Source organism: Melospiza georgiana, chromosome 26 (genome assembly GCF_028018845.1).
Source record: "Melospiza georgiana isolate bMelGeo1 chromosome 26, bMelGeo1.pri, whole genome shotgun sequence".
NCBI lineage: Eukaryota > Metazoa > Chordata > Aves > Passeriformes > Passerellidae > Melospiza > Melospiza georgiana.
The window spans coordinates 6,530,636-6,555,867 of record NC_080455.1 but is presented as its reverse complement, the minus strand read 5'-3'; the positions used below and the strand labels follow the sequence as shown (position 1 = coordinate 6,555,867).

The 25,232-nt window shown below is 58.6% G+C and overlaps 2 protein-coding genes across 3 annotated transcripts in view; one reads left to right on the top strand and one right to left on the bottom strand.

Moving 5' to 3' along the window:
* FBN3 (fibrillin 3) overlaps positions 1 to 1,593 on the top strand; it is a 68,740-nt gene extending 67,147 nt beyond the window's left edge. Inside the window, 3 exon segments of the mRNA XM_058041021.1 lie at positions 299 to 530; positions 643 to 811; positions 1,219 to 1,593. Of these exon segments, the coding sequence (XP_057897004.1) occupies positions 299 to 530; positions 643 to 811; positions 1,219 to 1,593 (776 nt within the window).
* Positions 1,594 to 4,720: 3,127 nt separating this feature from the next.
* On the bottom strand, positions 4,721 to 24,229 carry CTXN1 (cortexin 1). Of its 2 annotated transcripts, none has more exons than XM_058041095.1 (3): positions 24,188 to 24,229; positions 6,629 to 6,713; positions 4,721 to 6,040 (listed from the first exon to the last, which is right to left on the bottom strand). In XM_058041095.1, the coding sequence occupies exon 3, from the start codon at positions 5,894 to 5,896 to the stop codon at positions 5,642 to 5,644; it is 255 nt and encodes an 84-aa protein (XP_057897078.1). In that variant the 5' UTR covers positions 5,897 to 6,040; positions 6,629 to 6,713; positions 24,188 to 24,229; the 3' UTR covers positions 4,721 to 5,641. The 2 variants fall into 2 exon arrangements, with proteins under 2 accessions (XP_057897078.1, XP_057897077.1); XM_058041094.1 differs by lacking the exon at positions 24,188 to 24,229 and adding an exon at positions 11,509 to 11,613.
* Between the last annotated feature and the right edge of the window lie 1,003 nt (positions 24,230 to 25,232).

Genomic DNA, 25,232 nt, shown 5'->3' with positions numbered 1-25,232 from the left:
TCCCATACCCGTGGGGTGTGTCCTGTACCTGTAGGATGCACCCCACACTTGTAGGGTGTATCCTGTACCCATGGGATGTATTCTGTACCCATGGGGTGTATCCTGTACCCATAGGAGTCACCCTTTACCTGTGGGGTGTATCCTGTACCCATGGGAGTTACCTTGTACCCCTGGGATGCACCATGTCCCCGTGGGATGCACCCTGCACCCATGGGCTGCACCCTGCACCCATGGGTGACACCCCACGGCTCTGTGACTCCCCGACTCCCCCATTTTCCCCCTCCGTGTCTCCCTGCAGATGAGAACGAGTGCTCCAGCCCCTCTGCCTGCGGCTCTGCCTCCTGCTACAACACCCTGGGCAGCTTCAAGTGCGTCTGTCCCTCGGGCTTCGACTTCGACCAGGCCTTCGGGGGCTGCCAGGACGTGGACGAGTGCTCGGCCGGGGGCAGCCCCTGCAGCTACGGCTGCTCCAACACGGACGGGGGGTACCTGTGCGGCTGCCCCGGGGGGTACTTCAGAGCAGGACAGGGGTAAGGCACGTCCACGCGTGGCCCTCTGGGCGTTTCCCTCCCACACGGGGAACCCGGGAGTGCTGAACGTTCCCGTTGGGTTCATGGATTCCCTCTGCTCTCCTGCCACCAGCCACTGCATTTCTGGCTTGGGGTTTGGGAAGGGCCCCTACCTGCCTGCGCCCCAGGAGGAGGATGAGGACAACCTGCTGTCCCCCGAGACGTGCTACGAGTGCAAGATCAACGGGTACCCCAAGAGGGGCCGGCAGCGGCGCAGCGTCAACGGCACGGAGAGGCACCAGGTGAGGAAGCCAGGGCATCTGGAGGGGCTGGAGCAAGGCAGGGGCTGGATCCCTTCAGGAACAGGGCCTGGAGTGGATCCCGTTACCCCAGGGACTCCTCTGTCTTGTTTCTGGGCACAAACCCGTGCTGTTGGTGTGTTAATTTTGCTGCTCCCAGCAGGATCACGAGGTGAACCTGGCCAGCACGGTTCTCCCTTTATTCAAAGAGAGTCAGGACTCCTCTGTCTTGTTTTTGGGCACAAACCCGTGCTGTTGGTGTGTTAATTTTGCTATTCCCAGCAGGATCACGCCACTGTGAACCTGGCCAGCACGGTTCTCCCTTTATTCAAAGAGAGTCGGGACTCCTCTGTCTTGTTTTTGGGCACAAACCCGTGCTGTTGGTGTGTTAATTTTGCTGCTCCCAGCAGGATCACGAGGTGAACCTGGCCAGCATGGACGTGGAGGCGCCGCTGTCCATGGCGCTGAACCTGTCGGAGCTGGCGCACAAGGAGCACATCCTGGAGCTTCTTCCGGCCCTGGAGCCGCTGGAGAACCGCGTGCGCTACGCCATCGCCCAGGGCAACGAGGAGGGGCTGTTCCGCATCCACCACAGGGACGGGCTCAGCTTCCTGCACCTGGGCCGCAAGAAAATCCTGCCGGGCACCTACGTGCTGGAGATCGTCAGCGTGGGCCTGCCCCGCCGGCGGGAACTGCACAAACTCGAGGCCGACAACCACCTCGACTACTTGGCGGGGGAGCTGGGCCAGGCACTGAGGATGAAGCTGCAGCTCCAGCTCTACTAAAGCCACCAGAGACCCCCCCACAGTCCCACCCGACAGCGCAGCCCTGCCCCTCGCCACCCACCCCGGCAACAACGACGGGATCCTCTCCTGCCACCGCCGCCGCCACCGCTGGGACAGCATGGGGATGTCCCTGTGGGATCAGCCACCACAGGAACTGTCCTTGTGGGATCAGCCACCACCAGGACCTGTCCTTGTAGGATCAGCCTCCACAGGAACTGTCCTTATAGGATCAGCCACCACCAGGACAGCCATGGGAACTGTCCTTGTAGGATCAGCCACCACCAGGACCTGTCCTTGTAGGATCAGCCACCACCAGGACAGACATGGGAACTGTCCTTGTGGGATCAGCCACCACCAGGACAGACATGGGAACTGTCCTTGTGGGATCAGCCACCACCAGGACCTGTCCTTGTAGGATCAGCCTCCACAGGAACTGTCCTTGTAGGATCAGCCTCCACAGGAACTGTCCCTGTAGGATCAGCCACCACCAGGACAGCCATGGGGATGTCCTACTAGGATCAGCCATGGGAAACGTCCCTGTGGGATCAGCCACCACAGGAACTGTCCTTGTAGGACCAGCCGCCACCAGGACCTGTCCTTGTAGGATCAGCCACCACCAGGACAGCCATGGGAACTGTCCTTGTAGGATCAGCCACCACCAGGACCTGTCCTTGTGGGATCAGCCACCACCAGGACGTGTCCTTGTAGGATCAGCCTCCACAGGAACTGTCCTTGTAGGATCAGCCACCACCAGGACGTGTCCTTGTAGGATCAGCCACCACAGGAACTGTCCCTGTAGGACCAGCCACCACCAGGACATCCATGGAGAATGTCCTGCTAGGGTCAGCCATGGGAAATGTCCCTGTGGGATCAGCACCTGCTGGGACAGCCATGGAGGATGTCCTGCTAGGATCAGCCACCACCAGGACAGCCATGGGAAACGTCCCTGTGGGATCAGCCATGGGAAACGTCCCTGTGGGATCAGCCACCACCAGGACATCCATGGGGAATGTCCCTGTGGGATCAGCCATGGGGAATGTCCCTATGGAATCAGCACCTCTGGGGATGCTCTGCTCTGGGGACCAAGCCCGAGCCACAGCTCACAAAGCTCCCAAAAGCCAAAGAGTCCAAACTCCTGAGCAGGGCCTCCCCTCCCTCTGCTCCCACCTCTCCCCCTTATCCAGGACACTCCCAGCTGAGGATCTGCTCATTCCCGGGATAAAGGTGCTCATTCCTGGGATAAAGGTGCTGATTCCCAAGACAGAAGGTGCTGACTCCTGTAATTAGGGTGCTCATTCCCGTGATAAATGGTGCTGATTCCCAGGATAAAAGAGGCTCCTTCCCGGGATAAAAGAGGCTCATTCCCACGATAAAAGGTGCTCATTCCCGGGATAAAAGGTGCTCATTCCCGGGATAAAGGTGCTCATTCCCAGGAGCTGCCTCATCCCCAGTCCAAGGTGCTCACAGCTCCTGGGTGCTGGTTCCTGGCCAGCGTTCTGCACTGCGTCCATCCATCCATCCACCCTCCCATATTTATGGAAAACCACCAAAGCAATGCTGGCTCGGTGCTGTCAGGAGTGCATTTTCCTGTAGCTTTACGTTTTTTTGGAGGGGTGGGAATTTCTCTGGGGCGGGGGATGTGTGTGTTTACTGTATCGGGGCTCCAGGCAAACTTGAAAACTCTTCAAAGCAGCTCCAGACTCTGGATTTTACAAGAGTCCCAGAGCTTGTGACAGGATGGGTGGCCTGATGTTTGGGATTGTTTTTTTTGGTTTTTTTTTTTTTTTTTTTTAATTATTATTTTTGGTTTGTTTTTTTTCCAACAGGTGCTTTTTTTAAAAAAAAAGAAAGAAAAAAAGAAAAACCAAAATCCAAAAAGTATTAATAATAATAATAATAAATTAGCAGAGCTGGGTTTGTGTGCGTGTGTTGAGCCAAAGTCTCAAAGCTCAAGGTTTCCTCTCCTCCTCTTTGGTGTGGTGTTTTGGTTCGTTTTTTTTGGTTTTTTTTTTTTTTTTTTAATTTGTTTTATATTGACATTTCTTGCTGGTTGGTTTTTTCGGGGGGAAGTGTTGAAACCCCAAACCTGTGCCCCTTGTCCCGCACAGAGAGGTGGCTCTTTGTGGAATTCCTTTTTTGTATCAGAAGCAACGGCAACAATAAAATTATTTTGGGTTAATTGGAGCTGTGTCTTTGTGTGGGCACAGATTGGGATCTCCCAGCCTGGAGCTTTCTTTGGAGATGGAATTGGGGTTGTCCAGCCTGGAGAAAGCTCTGGGGAAGAGCTCAGAGCCTAAAGGGGCTCCAGGAGAGGGGCTGGCGACAAGGACGGAGGGACAGGACACAGGGAACTGCCTCAAACTGGACCAAACTGGGGAATTTGGGTGGGTATTGGGAAGGAATTCCTGGCTGGGAGGGAACGGGATGGAATTCCCGGAGCGGCTGTGGATCCCCGGCAGTGCCAAGGCCAGGCTGGAGCAGTGGGAGGTGTCCCTGCCTTGGCGCGGGTGGCACCGGGTGGCTCGGCCGGGGTCGGGCCGATGTGGTCCAGCCCAGACGCTCCTTCCAGGCCGATATTCCCGGTTTTTGGAAGCTCTTCCCGGTGCCAGCAGAGGGCGGGCGGGACTGCGGCACCCGGGGCCGGCAGGGAGCGGGGACAGCACCGGAGAGAGGGGACACAACCGGGCAGTAGGGACAGAACCGGACAGAGGGAACAGAACCGGACAGAGGGGACAGCACCGGAGAGAGGGGACAGACCCGGGCAGAGGGGACAGACCCGGAGAGAGGGAACAGAACCGGACAGTGGGGACAGCACCGGAGAGAGGGGACAGCACCGGAGAGAGGGGACAGACCCGGGCAGGGGCAAACAGGGGCTCGGACAGCCGCAGAATGTCCTGGAACAGCTCCGTGCGTGAGCGGGGATTCGTGCCGGACCGTGCTGGGACAGGAGGTGGCCGGGCTGGGTCCCCATGCCCTGGGGACAGAGTGACCTGGTGGCCACTCCTGCAGCATCCACGATGACCCCTCGCTCTTCCTCCTCCTTTTCCTCCTCCTCCTCCTGCCCCCAGGGTTTTGGGGGGTCCCGTTCCCCTCCCGGCACGCAGCACAGAGCGGAGCAGGAGCCGGCTGGGGTCGGCACGGTGCTGCTTTATTTCCAAATCCCTTCATTTCCAAATCCCTTCATTTCCATGGAGGGGGGCGAGGTTCTCCCTCCCCCCCGGCCCAAATTCCTTGGCAGGACCCTCCCGCTGCCCACCACGGCCCTTGGCAGCCCCTGGGCCACTTGCAGAGCCCCGGAGAGCCCGGGGAGGGCCGGACACCCCGGCAGGGATGGCCCAGGAGCCTCTCCCGGGTGTTTTGGGGAGCCCTGACCCGTCCTGGTGTCCCCAGGCTCCGTTGTCACCAGCTGGGCACGGACAGGGCTGGAGCCCAAGGGGGGCTGCACAGGGGGGGTCTCCAGCCTCCCCTCGCTTTTGGGGGGCTCGGGAGTGGCACAGAGGAGGAACAAAGCCAGCACTGGGCGCCGGTGCCGAGAAACCCCTGACGGACACGGCTCAGCTACAGGACACACGGACACGCACTGGACCACGGGGGCACTGCCGGGGGGCACTCACGGGGGGCAGCGGGGGTCAAAGCTCGGGCCTGGCACCGGGCAGAGCCCAGCCCAGCCCAGGGGCCCCGCGGGCCGAGGGCAGGTCCCGCCATGCCCCGTCCGCGGTGCCCGGGGGCACGGGGGGCACCGGGGTCCCCGTCCAGCCCCCCTGTCCCACCCGCAGCGTCCCACGGGCTGCCGAGAGAAATGAAAAGTGCTTAGAAAAGAGAGAAACGCCTAGAAAACCTCCCTGGGGCCGGACCCCCTGCTCGCCCCTCCCCAGCCCGGAGCATCCCTGCAGAGGGAGGGAGGGAAGGATGGATGGATGGATGGATGGATGGATGGATGGATGGATGGATGGATGGATGATGGATGGATGGATGGATGGATGGATGGATGGATGGATGGATGGATGGATGGAGGGCCAGCGGGGCTGGAGCTCGGCCCGGGCTCCCCTCACACCAGGGCGTAGTCGAACTGGCCCCGCTCCAAGCCCTCCTTGTGGTCCGTCCAGGAGGAGGCGGGCATGCGGCTGTAGGGGTCCAGCAGGATGCGGAAGCAGCGCACCATCAGCATCACCAGGAACACCAGGAGGAAGATGACGAAGGCAAAGACAGTTTTCTGCTCGGCATCCATGCCCGCGGCGCCGGCGGGGTGCTCCACCAGGGACGGGGAGAGCAGTTCATAATCCATGGTGGATGCATCATTCATGGCAGAGGCCGGGGGCTCCAGGGCACGGCGGGTTCGGGTGCCCCGGGGCGACCAACTTCAGCTTCTCGTGTGCCCAGGCACCTGGAAAAGCGCCTATTCCATGGGGAAACCCTCGGGATCGGCTCCTGGGAGAGCCCAGAGCTCCTGGAGGGAAAAACAGAGCTGGTGAGGGAGCAGGGAATGGGTACGGGCATGGAGAGATGGGGAGGGAGGGAGAATTGGCCACGAGGAAAGCAGAGACGGTGAAGGAGGAGGAATTGGCCACGAGGAAAGCAGAGACGGTGAGGGAGGAGGAATTGGCCACGAGGAAAGCAGAGATGGTGAGGGAGGAGGAATTGAGTGTGGGGGAAGCAGGGATGGTGAGGGAGGAGGGATTGGATGTGGAAAAACAGATGGTGGAGGAGAAGGAATGGGATGTGGGGAAAGCAGGGATGGCTGGGGAGGAGGAACCAGCCACGGGATGCAGCAACAGGATCAGGAGGTGCTCGGGGAGTTCTGGATTTCCTGGCAAGCCACTGGTGAGGGCACAAGGCACGGGTGGGCAGCTCCAGGCACTGGTGCAGGGGCTGCTCCTCTGGCCATGAATGCCCAACAATCCCTGGAGAGGCCCAGGCTGGTGTTGGAAGCCCAAATCCCAGGGGATCCCCACCAGAAAGGACACAGGGGCTGCTCAGGGAGGCCTGGACCCAACAAGGAGAGGGGGAGCTGATTGCCGAGGAACGGGGCACCCACCTGGCTGCAGCTGCGTGGGGACAGGAGCAGGGCCAGGCTGTGCCCACAGGGCCCCGTCACCGCGCTGGGCTCCGGCTCTCCAGGGCTTTGGGACAGAGAGAACAGGGACAGGGTTACAAACAGGGGCTGTGGCCACTGCAGGGAGCGCAGCAGCACATCCCGGGACACCTCTGGAATTCCCAGCACCGGGGGAGCTCACACAGGAGAAATCCACACCAAAGTCCCCGGAATATCCACACCAATATCCATGGAATATCCACACCAAAGTCCCCGGAATATCCACACCGATGTCCCTGCAATATCCACACCAATATCCATGGAATATCCACACCGATGTCCCCGGAATATCCACACCAATATCCATGGAATATCCACACCGATGTCCCCGGAATATCCACACCAATATCCATGGAATATCCACACCGATGTCCCCGGAATATCCACACCAATATCCATGGAATATCCACACCAAAGTCCCCGTAATATCCACACCAATATCCATGGAATATCCACCCCAATGTCCCTGCAATATCCACACCAATATCCATGAAATATCCACAGCAATATCCACACCGATGTCCCTGCAATATCCACGCCAATATCCATGAAATATCCACAGCAATATCCACACCAATGTCCCTGCAATATCCACACCAATATCCATGGAATATCCACAACAAAGTCCCTGGAATATCCACATCAACCTCCCTAGAATATCCACATCAATACCCATGGAATATCCACATCAATGCCACTGCAATATCCACACCAAAGTCCCTGGAACATCCACATCAATATTCCTGGCATATCCACATCAATATTCCTGCAATATCCACACCAGCATTCCTGGGAGAACATCCATGACAACCTCCCCGGGAAAACATCCACGTCATCCTCTCTGGGAGAACATTGACACCACCCCCTCAGGAGAACATCCACACCATCCCCCTGCAACATCCTCACCAAAGTCTCTGGAGCATCCACATCAATATCCCTGGAATATCCACATCAATATCCCTGCAACATCCTCACCATCCCCCCTGCAACATCCACACCATCATCCCTTCAACATCCACACCACCCGCCCTGGGATATTCACACCATCAGCCCTGGAATATCCACACCAAAGTCTCTGGAATATCCACATCAATATCCCTGAAATATCCACACCATCGGCCCTGGAATATCCACCCCAATATCCCCTTGCAGCATCCTGGAGCCTGAATTCAGGCTCCAGGAAAAAAAACCCCAAAATCTCCCTGGGAGAGCTCAGGAACATCCCCTGCCCCCCCTGGCAGCGATATCCAATATCCAAAATCCAATATTCAATATCCCATATCCAATATCCAGCACCCAATATTTAATATCCAGTATCCAATATTTAATACCCAATATTCAATATCCAACATCCAATATCCAATATTTAATACCCAATATCTAATATTTAATGTCCAATATCCATGGGGAAGGGCAAGGCAGAGCAATCCCAAGGCCACCACTGACCCTGTCCCCAGGTGCCACATCCACAAGACTTTAAATCCCCCCAGAAATGGGGATTCTACCCCTTTCCATGGAGGAATTCCCCCAGTATCCTAAACCAAGCCTAAACCTCTCTCCGTGCTTCCCATGGATATATTTGGTTTAAAAATTCCCCTTGGTGGTGCTCAGGACAGCAATAAATCCTGGATCTGGAGATGCCCAATGGCTCAGGTCCCAAATCCAGGGAGGATCAGGCACAGTCAGGACAAAAGAGAAAAATTCCTGCTAATTGCTAACCCTGGTATTATTTATATATTATTAATATATCAATATTAATGTGTTTGTTTATATTTAATATCTTTATTTTATTTTCTATATATATTTATATATTACTAATACAAAATATATTATTTCTGCAATGTATATATTATTTATATTTAATATTATTTATCCTGAAAATAAAGGATTTATTCCCTTTTGGGATTTGTTGCCTTTTCATCAGTGGGGGCTCCCAGAGCAGCTGTGGCTGGAGCACCCTGGGGTGGTGAAATTGGGTGAAATTGGGTGGAAATGGGTGGAATTGGATGAGCTTTGAGCCCTCCAGCTCACCCCACCCCTGACTCTGTGCTCTGGATTTCCTGGGAATTTGGAGCAGAGCCCCATCCCTTGCTCAGGCCCCTCCGAGGAGCTGCTGTTATTTCAGGAACGGTTGATGGAGTTTTATTAAGATTTTATTCCTGTTCCCTTAGTAACTCAAAAGACACAGGCGAGGAAATTGCTTAATAGGGACAGAGCTCACAAAGGAACAGGATCACTGTCAACAATTCCAGGAGGCTGCGCCCAGGTTTTTTTCTGGGAACGAGGCACGAATTAAATGTTAATTTGGGAACGGGGAATATCTAATGAGATGCTTATTGCGAACAAAGGAGGGAGTCAGCGCGGAGCCAGGCAGGATCTGGGTGTGATCCAGGTGGGATGGAGGGCACCATATCCAGGTTTGGCTGGAAGGACCTTGAAGCCCATCCAGGGCCAGCCCTGGCACCTTCCAGTGCCCAAAGCTGCTCCAAACCCCGGCCTGGGGCACCTCCAGGGATGGGAATTCCATCCCACCCCTCCCCGCCCTCATCCGAACCAATTCCTGCCTCATTCCACCCTGAATCTCCCCTCTTTTCTCTTAAAACCATTACCCCAAATCTCCCCTTTTCCAGTAAAACCATTACCCCAAATCTCCCCTCTTTTCCCTTAAAGCCACAACCCCAAATCTCCCCTTTTCCCTTAAAATCATTACCCCGAATCTTCCCTCTTTTGCCTTAAAACCATTACCCCGAATCTGCCCCTATTTTCACTTAAAACCATTACCCCAAATCTCCCCTCTTCCTTTAAACCACTTCCCCATCCTCATCTTGCTCTTTTCCCTTAAAAGCATTCCCATCCCAAATCTCCCCTTTTCCCTTAAAACCACCACCCCAAATCTCCCCTCTTTTCCCTTAAAACCATTACCCCAAATCTCCCCTCTTTTCCAGTAAAACCATTACCCTAAATCTTCCCTCTTTTCACTTAAAACCACCACCCCAAATCTCCCTCTTTCCCTTAAAACCACCACCCCAAATCTCCCCTTTTCCCTTAAACCACTTCCCCACCCTCATCTGCTCATGGGAGAAGCACTGGGAAATCTCCCTGGAATGTTTTTTTCTGCGATTTTTGGTGCCTGAACTCCTCAAAGATGGGGAAAGGCTTCAGTGTCAGGGCCATGGGGGTCCCTCCCTCCTTCCCTTCACCTCCTCAGCAGCGGGTCCTGGTGTCTGTCCCAGCCGTGTCCAGCAGGACAGACGGACAGAGGCGGCTCCGTGCCCCTCTCTGGACACGCTGCTGCCCGCCCTGGAGCAGCTGCAATCCCTGCATTGCCTTTTTCAGTAAATGCAGCTGCTGGGACGGGGCCTGGCAGCCTCTGGAGCTCATCCAGGGGCTGTGCCAGGGAATCCTGAACTCCCAGCAGGATCCGAGCCCTGGGCATGGAGCTGGCCCCGGCCAAAGCGGGGTGTGAGGCTCCTGCAGGGCACAGGGCTGTTCTCCCGTTTTACAGGGCTGGGAGAATCCTGATTTTCCTGCGTCCCCTTGCTGTGAATCCCAAAGCTGTGTTACCCCTGCCATCTGCTCCTGCCCCAGCTCAGGGCTGCTCCTCTGCCCTGTGCCAGGCCCAGCAGGAGTAAAGGTGCTCCCCATGGCAGGAATCCCATCCACTGGGATCCACTGGGGTCCACTGGGACCCACTGGGACCCACTGGGGTCCACTGAGATCCATTGGGATCCACTGAGATCCACTGGGACCCACTGAGACCCACTGGGATCCACTGGGGTCCACTGGGACCCACTGAGATCCACTGGGGTCCACTGAGACCCACTGGGACCCACTGGGGTCCACCTCCCCTTCCCAGCCTCCCCGTTATTCCCTGCTAGGGTCAGACCCTTCTCCCCACCCTGTCCATGCCCAGGGATGCTGAGCCCCCCCTGCACCTCCAGCCTGGCTGTTCCCGACTCTCCAGCAGATCCATCCCAGCCCGGAGGAGGAGGGAAAGCCAGAACCAGGCAGTGCCAGCCCTTCCCGAGCATCCAGAAGCGTTCAGGGACTCCCTCCCATCCCATCCCCTCTCCATGCCATGGACAAAGGGACGCAGGAGGGTCTGGACTGTGCCCAGGGAGGATCCCGAGCCTCGTCAGGATCCCTCGGATGTCTGGTGTGCCCTCACATGCCAAACCTGCTCCCAGGACCTCTCCAGCCCTGCTGGAGCATCCTGTGGATGACGGGAGGGCTCCAGCCCCTCTCCCAGGCTGGAATCCTGCCCGGACCCAGCAGCGTGGGGCAGATGGAGCCTGGATCCAGGGAGATCCCATGGATCAGCCCCACGGAGTGTCTGGGATGTCCCATGGGGGAGGCTCAGCCCAGCCCCAGCCACGCAGGGACGGATTTGCCCAAATCCCAACCTCTGAAACCCCCGACCCAGCCAAGCACCCTCCTCCCAAACCGATCCAACCCCATGAAAGGCTGTTCCCACCCCAAATCCCAACCTCTGAGACCCCCAACCCAGCCAAGCACCCTCCTCCCAAACCGATCCAACCCCATGAAAGGCTGTTCCCACCCCAAATCCCAACCCCTGAGACCCCCAACCCATCCAAGCACCCTTCACCCAAACCAAACCCCATGAAAAGCTGTTCCACCCCAAATCCCAACCCCTGAGGCCCCCAACCCAGCCAAGGACCCTTCACCCAAACCCACCCAACCCCAGGAAAAGCTGTTCCCACCCCAAACCCGGCTCCCTGCCCTCTCCCCCCACCCTCCTGGGGCATTTCCCGGCTCGCCCCGGCCGGGCAGGGCTGGGGGTCCCGGTGCCCCCGGCTCGGTACCTGGCGGCTGCCCCGGGCTCCCGCATCCATCCCCGGCCGTGCCCGGCCCCGGAGCGGCGGCGCTCGCTGCCGCCCGGGCGGGCTCGGGTTCCTATGGCGATGCGGAGCCCATTAGAATAAAAGGTGGAGCGCAGCGATCGGAGCCGGGCAAGTTTCCTCAGGCGCCTGCCCGGGAGAGCCAGACCGTGGGAGTGCTCGGGCTGCGGGGCTGAGCTGCGCCCCCGCCCCGGCTCCGCATCCCCGCCATCCCAAAATCCTCCCTGTGATCCCCAAAAATTCACTGTGATCCCCAAAAAATTCCCTGCGATCCCGAAAACCTCCCTGCGATCCCCAAAAATTCACTGTGATCCCCAAAACCTCCCTGTGATCCCCAAAAATTCCCTGTGATCCCCAAAAAATTCCCTGCGATCCCCAAAAATTCCCTGTGATCTCACGGGGAGCGCCTGCATCCCAAAAGCCTCCCTGTGATCCCCAAAAATTCCCTGTGATCCCGAAAACCTCCCTGCGATCCCCAAAAATTCCCTGTGATCACACGGGGAGCACCTGCATCCCAAAAAATCTGTTCTGATCCCTGGGAAGCTCCTGCACCCAAAAATCCTGCTCTGATCCCCTGGAAAGCACCTGAATCCCAAAAAACCCCCCGTGATCCCACAGGAAGCTCCTGCATCCCTAAAAATCTTCTGGGATACCCGAGAAGCTCCTGCATCCCCCAAAAAACCCCTCTGATCCCACAGGAAGCTCCTGCATCCCAAAATTCCTGCTCTGATCCCATGGGGAGCTCCTGCATCCCAAAATTCCTGCTCTGATCCCCGGGAAGCTCCTGCACCCCTGTGCCCCCGGGATCCAGGACTGTCCCCAGCGTGTCCAGGGATGCTCCAGGATTCCCAGGCTGGCACTGCCCGCTCTGTTCACGGCACTCATGCCAGGATCAGCCTCAGGGACACGCTGGGGTCACACCTGGGCACATTCCCCCTCCCCGGGATCCGCAGGGGTGCAGCTTTTTGGGATGGAAATTGCTGCAGCTCCGCTGTCCCCTTCCCACAGGGAGAATTCCATGGGAATGGCTGGAGTTGAGTTTTCCTGCTCTGCCAGGCTCGGTTCTGATGGAGTTTGGGCTCCTGGGAGGTGCCCACGGGGAGTTTTCCACACTCCAGCAGCGCAGGGAACGCTTGGTGCCCGGGGCACAGGGCAGCTCAGCAGGGGCAAATTAAAATTGCTCTGCTCGTATGGATGGACAGTTCCTGAAGGTCTCCTCCCCACCTGCTCCTGGAAGAGCCACAGGGGCCTGGTGAGGCTGCCCTGGCCGTTCCCAGAGTTCCTCTGGAGAAATCCATCCTCTGTCCCTGTCCCCAAAGTCAAAACGTGGGCAAGGTGCTCAGAGATTCCCTCTCCATCCATCCATGCATGCATCCATGAATCCATCATCCGTCCATCCGTCCATCCATCCATCCATCCATCCATCCATGGATCCATCATCCATCCATCCATCCATCCATCCATCCATCCATGGATCCATCATCCATCCATCCATCCATCCATCCATCCATCCATCCATCCATCCATCCATCATCCATCCATCCATCCATCCATCCATCCATGGATCCATCATCCATCCATCCATCCATCCATCCATCCATCCATCCCTCCATCCATCCATCCATCATCCATCCATCATCCATCCATCCATCCATACATCCATCATCCATCCATCCCTCCATCCATCCATCCATCATCCATCCATCCATCATCCATCATCCATCCATCCATCCATCATCCATCCATCCATCCATCCATCCATCCATCATCCATGGATCCACCATCCATCCATCATCCATCCATCCATCCATCATCCATCCATCCATCCATCATCCATCCATCCATCCATCCATCCATCCATCCATCCATCATCCATCCATCCATCCATCCATCCATCCATCCATCCATCCATCATCCATCCATCCATCCATCCATCATCCATCCATCCATCATCCATCCATCCACCCATCATCCATCCATCCATTATCCATCCATCCATCCATCCATCCATCCATCCATCCATCCATCATCCATCCATCCATCCATTATCCATCCATCCATCCATCCATCCATCCATCCATCCATCCATCCATCCATCCATCATCCATCCATCCATCATCCATCATCCATCCATCCATCATCCATCCATCCATCCATCCATCATCCATCCATCATCCATCCATCCCTCATCCATCCATCATACCATCCATCATCCATCCATCCATCATCCATCCATCCATCATCCATCCATCCATCCATCCATCCATCCATCCATCCATCCATCCATCCATCCATCCATCATCCATCCATCCAAGGTGAGGCTGGACAGGGCTTGGAGCACCCTGGGACAGGGATGGGACTGGAAGACCTTTGAGATCCCTCCCAGCTGAAGCCATTCTGGGATTTGTGGCTTTAATTCCAGTTTAATTTCAAGACTTTCATCCCAAAATTCCTCTGCCTCTCCCAAAGTCCTTGACAAAGAGCCCCTGGCTGTGGGAATTGCTGTGTGGAGCTTCCCCCTCTGCCCTCTCTCCTTGGAAGGCTCTCAGAGCTGGAAGGGATCCTCGTGCTGAGGAATTGTTCATCCTACAGCACAAAAAGCTGGATGGTCTCAGGGGGGAGCTGGGGACAGAGGTGCCCCGAGGCACAGGGAATCAGGAATATTCAGAAATCCTGGCACTCAGGAATATTCAGACATTCTGGCACTCAGGAATATCAACCCCAGCCCTGCCTCAGAGCCAGCTTTGGAGCTGCAGCCTCAGGGGGATCTGGGCTTTGGGGGATGCTGAAGAAACTCCAGGAAGGAACAGGTTCCTGCTGGGCAATGAAATGAGGTTCAGCCTTTGCCTTGTCCCACGCTCAGCCCTGCATTTTGGGGAGAGGAAAATCCCAGTGTTCCTCTAATCTGAGCTCCCCCATGAAATGCCAGAAGCCTCCAGCAGGATCTGAGCCCTTTTTAGTGCTGACAAAGGGATCTGTGGAACCTGCAGTGGCTGCTCTGGGTACAGCCCTGTGGCACCGAGTGACTGTTCCTGCTTGGAGGACAATCCCACACTTGGCTGCTCCAGTTCCAGGTGAAAAAAAAAACCCCAAAAAAAAAAAAACATTGCCCGTGGCTGGGGGAAAACCATTTGTGCTTCCTGCAGCTCCCAGCCATGGCAGGCTGGATTTCACTGCCAATGGAAATGAAAGAAAATCACCATTTGTGCTTCCTGCAGCTCCCAGCCATGGCAGGCTGGATTTCACTGCCAATGGAAATGAAAGAAAATCACCTTGGGCTTATTGGGAGCCTGGGTGGCTGCAGGAGGAGAAATTTCCCCATGGAAAGGGTGGACAGGCTGGATTCCCATTCCTGCAGGGGTTGAAATCAGTGGGGATGTGACACTTGGGGACAGGGGTGGCCTTGGCAGGGCTGGGGATGGTTGGGCTCCACGGCCATGGAGGTTTTATCCAATTCCAGAATTATTCTGGGTGACACCAAAGCCCTCCCAAAACTCCCCTCCTGGGCAGCACTGAGGGGGCCCAAAGCCCCTTCCCGAGGGCTGAGACCTCATTCCCAACACTCCTGGTGACTCTGAGGGATTGTCCTGTCCTGTCCTGTCCTGTCCTGTCCTGTCCTCTCCAGGCTCCCCTGCTCAAGCAGAGAATTCCAGAGAATTCGCTGCCCCTTGCCGAGCCAAGCCCAGCCCTGCAGAGCCCTGCGGGACAGGTGAGGGATGTGTCACACCTGAGCTGCTCCCTGCACAGAGCCCCAGGACAGGTGAGGGATGTGTCACACCCGAGCTGCTCCCTGCACAGAGCCCCAGGACAGGTGAGGGATGTGTCACACCCGAGCTGCTCCCTGCACAGAACCCCAGGACAGGTGAGGGACGTGTCACACCCGAGCTGCTCCCTGCACACAACCCCAGCCCTGCAGCTCCCCTGAACCACTGAGGAGAGGCCACGAGGGTGATCCTGCTCCTTTGGATGCTCCAAAGGGAAAAAGAGAAATTTCTGGAGCAGGAATTTCCAGGCAGGGAACCGCAATTCCTGAGACAGGAACTGGGGGCTGCAGCCAGGGCAATCCACGGCTGTGGACAATCCCAACCAAATTCCTACACTTTTCCATCAAAACCAGATTTTCCTGGTTAACTTAGAGAGGTTTGTGACACCGAAAATGGAACGAGAGGGGACAGGGAGCTCTGGGGACACCAACAGGCTCCAGGTCCCTGCAGCCACCCCAGGAGAGGCTCCAGAGCCCCCAAATTCCCTGATTCCTCTTTCCTGGCCATGCACCAACAACAGGAAACTCCCAATCCCTGTCCCCTCCACCAACAACAGGGAACTCCCATCCCTGTCCCCTCCTGCTCTGCTCCTGCCACCCCAGCCCCAGGGAGGAGCATCCCAGCCTCCCAAAATGGATTTTGATGCCAACCCAGGTGACCCAGAGGCCACAGATTTTGTTGTCACTCCCAGTGGGACGCATCAATAACTCCACAACTCCTCGGAGAATCTCTGGATAACCAGGAGCATCCCCCCATGGGATCCTTTCCTCCTGAAAGAAATTTGTCACCATCCATAAATTGCCCGGAGATTTATTCCTGCCAGCCCTAAAACTGCACACAAAGTAATGGGATTTGTCCAAAGCCTTTAACAGGCTGTTCCCCTTGATTTAAAGGCTGTTGAAGTGTCTTTATTTTCTTAGCACATTATTAATTCACATTCTGGCTCCGAGGTGCCTCCAGAGCTGGTGATTTGGGAATCAGAGCAGGAAAGGGCAGCTGGAAGGGCTTAGGCAGCAAAAACCCAGCCCAGGGTAACTCCAGGCTGGGAATAAGCAAAGGTTATCCGTGCCTGGAGCTGTGCATGGAACACGCTCAGCTCTGCACAAAAATGAAATTATTCCCTGTCCCAAACCTGGGAATCGCAATCCCAGTCTGAGGATGGGGCAGCGCTCCCTGAGGCTCTGGGAAGCGTCAGCTCCAGCCCTGAGAGGGGCTCCCAGCTCCCCCAGGGCCCTGCACAGTGCAGGGGATGTTTCCATCGGGGCTGGGGTCTCTGAGCCCCAGGGGGAGGAAATTCAGGGTTTTGTCAACGCAGCAAATGTGGGGACACTGAAAACTCCGGGATCTGTCCCTGGGGATCGAAACCTGGGCAAGGCTCCTGGAGTGCCCTAAAAGCCACTCCCAGCTCATCCCTGTACAAGCTCCTGATCCATCCCAGTGCCACTCCCAGCCCAGTGCCATTCCCATCCCATCCCATCCCATCCCATCCCATCCCAGTGCCATTCTCAGCCCATCCCATCCCATCCCATCCCACCCATCCCATCCCATCCCATCCCATCCCATCCCATCCCATCCCATCCCATCCCATCCCATCCCATCCCACCCCATCCCATCCCATCCCCCGGCCCTTCACCCTGACAATCCTTTTTCCACGAAGGAATTTTCCCAATATCCAATTTAAACCTCCCCTGGCACAGCTTCCCCCTTGTCCTGCTGCTCCCCGGGAGCAGATCCCGATTTGCTCCTGTCGGGAATTGTGGATTATTTATAAACGCAGCCCCACATTTCCTTATTCCAAAGGCCCAAACCCAGCCCCAAAAGCGCCTGGACATTCCCAGATCCTCCCAAACCCACCCATGCAAGGCCATGGGCAGTGGGAGAGCCTGGAATGGGATCAAACCCAGGAGTTTTCTCATTTTGTGTTAATTCGCATTTTTCCTGCTTTTTATGAGCCATTGAAAGGGGATGGGGCAGCACGAGGCTCCCCCCAGCACCAACCCAGGGATAAATTCACAGGAATTCAGCCTGGAAAGCAGGGAGGGCGTTTCTGCTGTGTGCAAACAACCCCAGAAATGCTGAGTAATTCCTGGAGCACGGGAAGCAATCATTACTTTTAATTACCAATTAAATGACTCGGTAATTTCTTGCATTCAAGCAGCAATGGAACTGCAAACAATGCCAGGCAAATCGGGTCTTTAGCATTTAATTACCGGGCTCTGCCATGAATTATTGAGCAAATGGGCAAAGACTCAGCTCCCAAGAACTCCGGCTCTGCAATTAAAGGATTTTTAATCACTCCTGGGTCGGAGGCGCTGTTTGGAGCCGCCCTCCACGTGCAGCAACACCCGGAGCAGCATCCGAGGCTCTGTGAGAAAACCCCTGAAAACCAGCAAATCCACATCTAAACATCTAATGCCAAGTGCTCCGTGATTTATTTATTTATTTCCTTCCTTCCTTCCTTCCTTCCTTCCTTCCTTCCTTCCTTCCTTCCTTCCTTCCTTCCTTCCTTCCTTCCTTCCTTCCTTCCTTCCTTCCTTCCTTCCTTCCTTCCTTCCTTCCTTCCTTCCTTCCTTCCTTCCTTCCTTCCTCCCTTCCTTCCCTTCCTTCCCTTCCTTCCCTTCCTTCCCTTCCTTCCTTCCTTCCTTCCTTCCTTCCTTCCTTCCTTCCTTCCTTCCTTCCTTCCTTCCTTCCTTCCTTCCTTCCTTCCTTCCTTCCTTCCTTCCTTCCTTCCTTCCTTCCTTCCTTCCTTCCTTCCTTCCTTCCTTCCTTCCTTCCTTCCTTCCTTCCTTCCTTCCTTCCTTCCTTCCTTCCTTCCTTCCTTCCTTCCTTCCTTCCTTCCTTCCTTCCTTCCTTCCTTCCTTCCTTCCTTCCTTCCTTCCTTCCTTCCTTCCTTCCTTCCTTCCTTCCTTCCTTCCTTCCTTCCTTCCTTCCTTCCTTCCTTCCTTCCTTCCTCCTCCTCTCCCTTTTCCTCCTCCCTCCCTCCTCCTCCTCCCCGCAGTGCCAGAGCCTCTCAGTCACCGAGATGAGCTGATAAAAATGCTGATAAAAATGCAGATCGATGGCAGGGCCAGGGCTCAGCTCCGGGAAATCGATGATGCCGTTCCCATGCTGAGAACTCCCCGGGATTTTATCCAGGCTCAGGGGCTGCAGGGGGATCCCATTCCTGCCCCCCCTCAGGGAAGGCCCTGATCAAACCTGGCCACAGTTGCCAGAATTTGGGGCAAACCGGGCAGGGGAAGGAGCTGGGAGCTGCTGGTGGATCCGAGGGGCTGCCCTGAGCTGCTTGAGACCCCACATGCACACTGTGCTCCAGGGGTGTGCTGTGGGATGGAGGGGGTTGGGGAAGGCAGGGATGGCCACAGACCCAAAAAATGCCCACAAAAACCCCGAAATATTCACAAAATCACCAAAAATCTCCATCAAAACCAGGGGGATCCAGCAGGGTCTAGATTCCAGCAGGGTCCAGATCCCAGCAGGGTCCTGGATCTCAGCAGGGTCCAGATCCCAGCAGGGTCCAGATCCCAGCAGGGTCCTGGATCCCAGCAGGGTCCAGATCCCAGCAAGGTCCTGGATCTCAGCAGGGTCCAGGTCCCAGCAGGTCCCCCTGGCCCGTCCCCATCTCTCACCTCCTCCATGGCTTCCCCAGGGGTGTCTGGTCTGGGTTTTGGTGAGTGACACAAACGGGACAGAGGCAGAGCAGGGGGGAAGGAGCATCCCCAGCAGCCCAAATCCTCTCATCCCACTGCTGGCACCCTTCCCCGTCCTGCTCCCTCTGTGCCAGGCAGGGACAGACAGAGGGACAGCTCTGTCCATCCACAGCTGGGACCCCCATCCTGCCCAGGGTGTCCCCCCCTGCTCTGGGCTGCAGCTCCGTGGCTCCATCCCTGTTCCAGCATCCCAGGCTGCTCCCGCCTGTGCCAGGACACTCTGTGCCAGGCCGGTGCCAAGCTCTCTCCATCACCGCCTGCCTGGCGTCCCTGCCATGCCCAGGCATTCCTGGAAGAACCTTGGCAGCCGGGCTGGGCTGGGCTGGGATGCTGCTCCAGGGCTGCGTCTGCCCCGAGCCTGGCGGGACACCAGGTCCCCTGGGGACAAGGCTCCCTCCCTGCTGCTCCCGGGGAATGTTCCTGATGGCCCTGCCCTGCACAGCCCTGCACAATCCCAGGGAATGTTCCTGATGGCCCTGCCCTGCACAGCCCTGCACCATCCCAGGGAATGTTCCTGATGGCCCTGCCCTGCACAGCCCTGCACAATCCCAGGGAATGTTCCTGATGGCCCTGCCCTGCACAATCCCAGGGAATGCTCCTGATGGCCCTGCCCTGCACAGCCCTGCACAATCCCAGGGAATGTTCCTGATGGCCCTGCCCTGCACAGCCCTGCACAATCCCAGGGAATGTTCCTGATGGCCCTGCCCTGCACAGCCCTGCACAATCCCAGGGAATGTTCCTGATGGCCCTGCCCTGCACAGCCCTGCACAATCCGTGGGTTTACTCCATCTCCTGCCCCTGGCAGCAGCTCTGGTTCCAGCCCCTGGAGGAGCTTTGGGTGCATCCCTGACCTGGAGAGGAGAGGATCCCAAGGATGGAGCAGCTGAGGATTCCATGGATGGAGCAGCTGAGGATGCCAAGGATGGAGCAGCTGAGGATCCCAAGGATGGAGCAGCTCCGTGGGATCCAGCAGGGAGCAGGAGACAGAGCATCCCCAGCTCTGCCCTGAGCCCATCCCCATCCCTCTGGAACACTCCCAGCAGCCCAGGAGGGATCCAGGGAGTGCCCAGCTCCATCCAGGGAGTGCCCAGCTCCATCCAGGGAATGCCCAGCTCCATCCAGGGAATTCCCAGCTCCATCCAGGGAGTGCCCAGCTCCATCCAGGGAATGCCCAGGGATCCAGGGAGTGCCCAGCTCCATCCAGGGAATGCCCAGCTCCATCCAGGGAATGCCCAGCTCCATCCAGGGAGTGCCCAGCTCCATCCAGGGAATGCCCAGGGATCCAGGGAGTGCCCAGCTCCATCCAGGGAGTGCCCAGGGATCCAGGGAATGCCCAGCTCCATCCAGGGAGTGCCCAGCTCCATCCAGGGAGTGCCCAGCTCCATCCAGGGAATGCCCAGGGATCCAGGGAATGCCCAGCTCCATCCAGGGAATACCCAGGGATCCAGGGAATGCCCAGCTCCATCCAGGAGTGCCCAGCTCCATCCAGGGAGTGCCCAGCTCCACCCAGGAGCTCCCTCATCCCTCAGTCCTTGGAAGCCTCAGCAGTGCTGGGGACTCGTGGCCCAGCCCCAGCAGCTGCTGAGATCTGGATCCCAGTGCGGGATGCTCCAGGCAGGGATGAAGGAATGAAAGGAGAGCGTTACAAAACAGCCCTTGGAGCAGGGAGGGGATCTGGACGGGAATTTGGCCGGCACCGCTCGCCCTCCCAGGCCTTAATCCCTTCGTTAGCACAGCCCGGCACAATTAAAGACAAACCCGCAGCCCTGCAATGCAGAGGGGCTGCGGGAGATCCCGGGGATTCAGGGATCCAGGGGCTGGAATCTCCGGCCTGAGGAGCCCTGAGGAGCCCAGGCAGCTCCATGGGGCCGATCCAGGGATTCCCCAGCTGAATTCCCAAACCCTGGGCCAGCCCCAGGGCAGTGGGAACACGGGGACAGCCAGGCCGGGACGGCAAAGCCACCTCTGCTCACGTGGGGACACCCCAAAGGAGCTGTGGCATCATGGAATGGGCTCAGGGACACCTCCCACTGCCCCAGGCTGCTCCAAACCCCACCAGCCCGGCCTGTGGAGCCATTCCAGGCTGGAAGAGCAACCAGGAGCTCCTGCTTGGCCTCCGGAGCCATTCCAGGCTGGAAGAGCACCCAGCAGCTCCTGCCCTGCCTCTCAGGACTCTGCTCCTCTCCATGACCCCAAAGCTGTGGCTCTCCTGTGGGCTCAGGGGTCTCCTCTGCTCCAAACCATCCCCATGGACCAGGGAATCCCAGCAGAAGCTTCCAAAGAAAGGTTTGGATTCCAAAAATCCCCCCTGGACGAGGTTCTGCCTGGCTGGTTGGGATGTGGAGACCTGGTGGGCACCAAGCCCTGCCAGGCCAGGGAGGGAAAGCCCCACAAGGGCTTGGGGGGTGTTAAAGATGTTAAAATCCACGGATTCAGCTGTGCTGCCCAATGCTGGGAGCTTCCAGCTCTGCACCTCAGGCACATCCCAGCTGCACAGAGCATCCTGCCCTGCCCACAGCACAGGATCCTGTGGAATGGTCTCGGGATCCCGGGTGGTTTCCAGACAGAGCCAAGCCCAGGCACGGCTGGAATGGGGATGGGGATGGAATGGGGATGGGGATGGGATGGGAATGGGAATGGAATGGGGATGGGGATGGGGATGGGGATGGGGATGGGGATGGGGATGGGGATGGAATGGGGATGGGGATGCAATGGGGATGGGGATGGGATGGGAATGGGGATGCAATGGGGATGGGGATGGGATGGGAATGGGGATGGGGATGGGGATGGGATGGGAATGGGGATGGGGATGGGATGGGGATGGGATGGGGATGGAATGGGGATGGAATGGGAATGGAATGGGGATGGGGATGGGGATGGAATGGGGATGGGGATGGGATGGGAATGGGGATAGGAATGGGAATGGGGATGGGATGGGGATGGGGATGGGATGGGGATGGAATGGGGATGGGAATGGGAATGGGGATGGGAATGGGGATGGGGATGGGATGGGGATGGGGATGGGGATGGGAATGGGGATGGAATGGGAATGGAATGGGGATGGGGATGGAATGGGGATGGGGATGGGGATAGGCTGGTCCTGTCCCACCAGCCAGGCACCACTGGGATCCACAATCCCAGACCCACTCCAGGTCCCTCTTCTGGGTCCCCACAGCTCTCCCCTGCAGGTTCCAGCTGGGAACAGCCCCCAGCTCCCCTTTAATCCCAGTTTTCCATCCCTGCCCCTCGCCCTGGAGCGCTCCCATCCCGCAATCCCCTCTCCATCCCTGGTCACTCCTTTAATCCCGGGTTTATTGCCCCGCCCCGGGCTGCAGCTCGGCCTCACGGCCCCGGGGTCCCTCAGGGAGCTCCGATCCATCAATTTGGTTTTGTGGGGAGCCCTCGGAGGCGGCTCCAGCCGGGCAGCGCTTCCCGCCGGGATCAGCCGCTGCCACAGCTCGGCTCGGGATTTACCAACGCTCGGCACCTCCAGAGAGCTCGGCCCGAGGTGTCACCGCTGCTGTCACCGCTGCTGTCACCGTGGCGGGCGCCGGGGGAGGCGCGGAGCTCACGAACCGCGGCCGCCGCTCCCAGCTCGGCTTTTCCGGCATCCACCCACGGCCCTGCTGCTGCTCCAGCCCCGGCCCGGCCTGCCCGGGCTGCCCGCGGCCCGCGGAGCCCCGCGGAGCCCCGGGAACGCTGCCCCGGCCCCCGAGCACCGAGCAGATGCCGCCGGCAGCGGGAGGAGCCGCGGGGGCAGCGGGAGCGCCCGGCCGGGGCCCGCGGCAACAGGTGCGGGGAGGTTCGGGGACAGCAGGCGCTGCTGATGGCCCTGGAGCCGGCCCAGGGCACGGAGCCAGGGAATTGTTTACCTTGGAAAAGCCCCCGAGATCACCGAGCCCATTCGAGGCCACCACAGACCCCCGTCCCCAAGTGTCACATCCGCAGGGATGGGGATGCCCCCGGTGCCACCGTGCCAGGGCTCGAGCAGCTTTTCTGTGCAGAAATGCCCCCAGTCTCCAGCCTAAACGCTGCCTGGCACAGCCCGAGGCCCTGTCCTCCTCCTTTCCGGGGGGATTCAGCCCGGGGGTTCCACCCGTGCGGTTTTCAGGGCTGATCCCACCTCCCTCCCTTCCCCTGCCGGCACAGGGACCGCGGGGACAGACCCCGAACGGATCCCAGGGCTGCTCAGGGAAAACCAGAGCCTCACCCAAGGACCTGGGCACTGCCGGCAGCGCTGCCACAGCAACCGGGCACATCCTGCTGCCACCCCTCGCTCGGCCAGCAGAGCCATCCCCGCTCCTGTCCCGCGCTCAGCCCAGCCCGGGCACCGCCGGAGCCGCCGGAGCATCGCCCCGTCCCTGCCGGGCTCCGGGACACCGAGCTGGGAGCGGGCAGAGCCCCGGGAGCGGCACAAGGAGGGGCCGGCGGCGGGGTCCGGGCAGCCCCAAAGCGCCTCAATCGGCCCTGCTGGAGCTCCAGCCCGTGTCCGACACGGGGCTCTGCACCAAACGCTGCCCCGGCCAGCCCAGAGCTCCCCAATGCCCGGTGCCGCTCCCGGGGCTCCTCCCGAGGGGCTGAGAGCGGAACGGCCCCGGTTCCTCCGGGGCTCAGCCCTTTGTGCCGGGGCTCTGCGGGATCCCCCTGGTTCCAGCACGGACACAGCGGCTCCGCTTCATCCCAAAGTTTCCCCAAGCCGCCCTCCCCCGTCTCCCAGAGCCCCCAAACCCCCTCAGTCCTCGGGGGCTTCGGCAGCCGCCCCTTGGCTCCCCCACAGCCGAACCCCAAAATCAGCGGCTTTGCAGCAGCTGCGGGAATTCCTTGTTTTCCACTTCTTCTTCCCCAACACGCCCATCCCAGATTTTATCTAACGGCGATATTCATTCCAAAATTCCCATTTTTTTTCCCGCTCCCCCGCCCACCCCAGGCTGTCACAGACCCCCGACCCGGGGACACCGCAGCTCTCGGGACCCCCTCATCCCCGCAAGGAGCCCACCCGGGCACCGGGAGCGGCACCGGGAGCGGCACCGGGAGCGGCACCGGGAGCGGATCCCCGCGCATCCCGCACCGCCCCTGCGGAGCCGCGGCCGGGCGGTGCCCGGTGCAGCCCCGCGGCTCCACCACCAAACTTTGCCGGTTCCCCCCGGTTCCCCCCGGTCCCTCCGCGCTCACCTGCGCTCCGGGCGGCGGGCGGGGGCCGCGCCCGCCCCGCCGCTCCCCGCGCCCATCCGGACCGGCCCCGCCGCCGCCGCACGGCGCAGCCTGCCCGGCCCGGGAGCGGAGCGGAGCCGCCGCCGGCGCTTGCGGGGCCGGCGTTTGAATTGCTCCGAGCCGCCCTGATTGGGCTGCGGAACGCGGGGGGAGCTGCGATCGGGGGGGCGGAGTGAGGACACGGGGTGGGGAGGGATGCGGAGGGCGGGGAGGGATGCGGGGGATGCGAGGAGGATGCGGGAGATGGAGGATGCGGGGGTGTGGTACCGGCGTGGGGGGGAGGCGGCGGCTGCCAGGAGGCGGGAGGGGGTGCGGGGGATGGGATAACACGGGGGGATGCGGAAAGGTGCGCGGGGTGTGGGGCCGGGGGGGTGCGGGGGGAGGTTTGGGGGACGTGGTCAGCCGGGGATGCAGGTGGAGTGGGGGGATGCGGGGATGTGACACCTTGGAGGGATTTCAGGGATGTGACACCTTGGAGGGATTTCAGGGATGTGGTTCCTGGAGTATTTAGAGATGTGGTCCTTGGGGGAATTTTAAGGATGTGGTTCCTGGGGGGATTTTAGGGATGTGGTACCTTGGGGGGATTTAGGGATGTGGTCCTTGGAGGGATTTTAAGGATGTGGTTCCTTGGAGGGATGTCAGGGATGTGGTCTTTGGGGGATTTTAGGGATGTGGTAACCTGGGGGGATTTTAGAGATGTGGTTCCTTGGAGGGATTTCAGGGATGTGGTTCCTGGGGGGATTTAGGGATGTGGTTCCTTGGAGGGATTTCAGGGATGCAGGGATGTTGTTCCTGGGGGGATTTCGGGATGCGATACCCTGGGGGGGTTTCAGGGATGTGGTACCTTGGGGGAATTTTAAGGATGTTGTTCCTGGGGGGATTTCGGGATGCAATACCCTGGGGGGGTTTCAGGGATGTCCCTGGGGGTGCAGGGGCTGTGCTGTGTGGGGGCAATGCCAAGGAGCGTGCTGGGCACGCCCGGGGAGGTGACAGCAGCGGGCCCTGG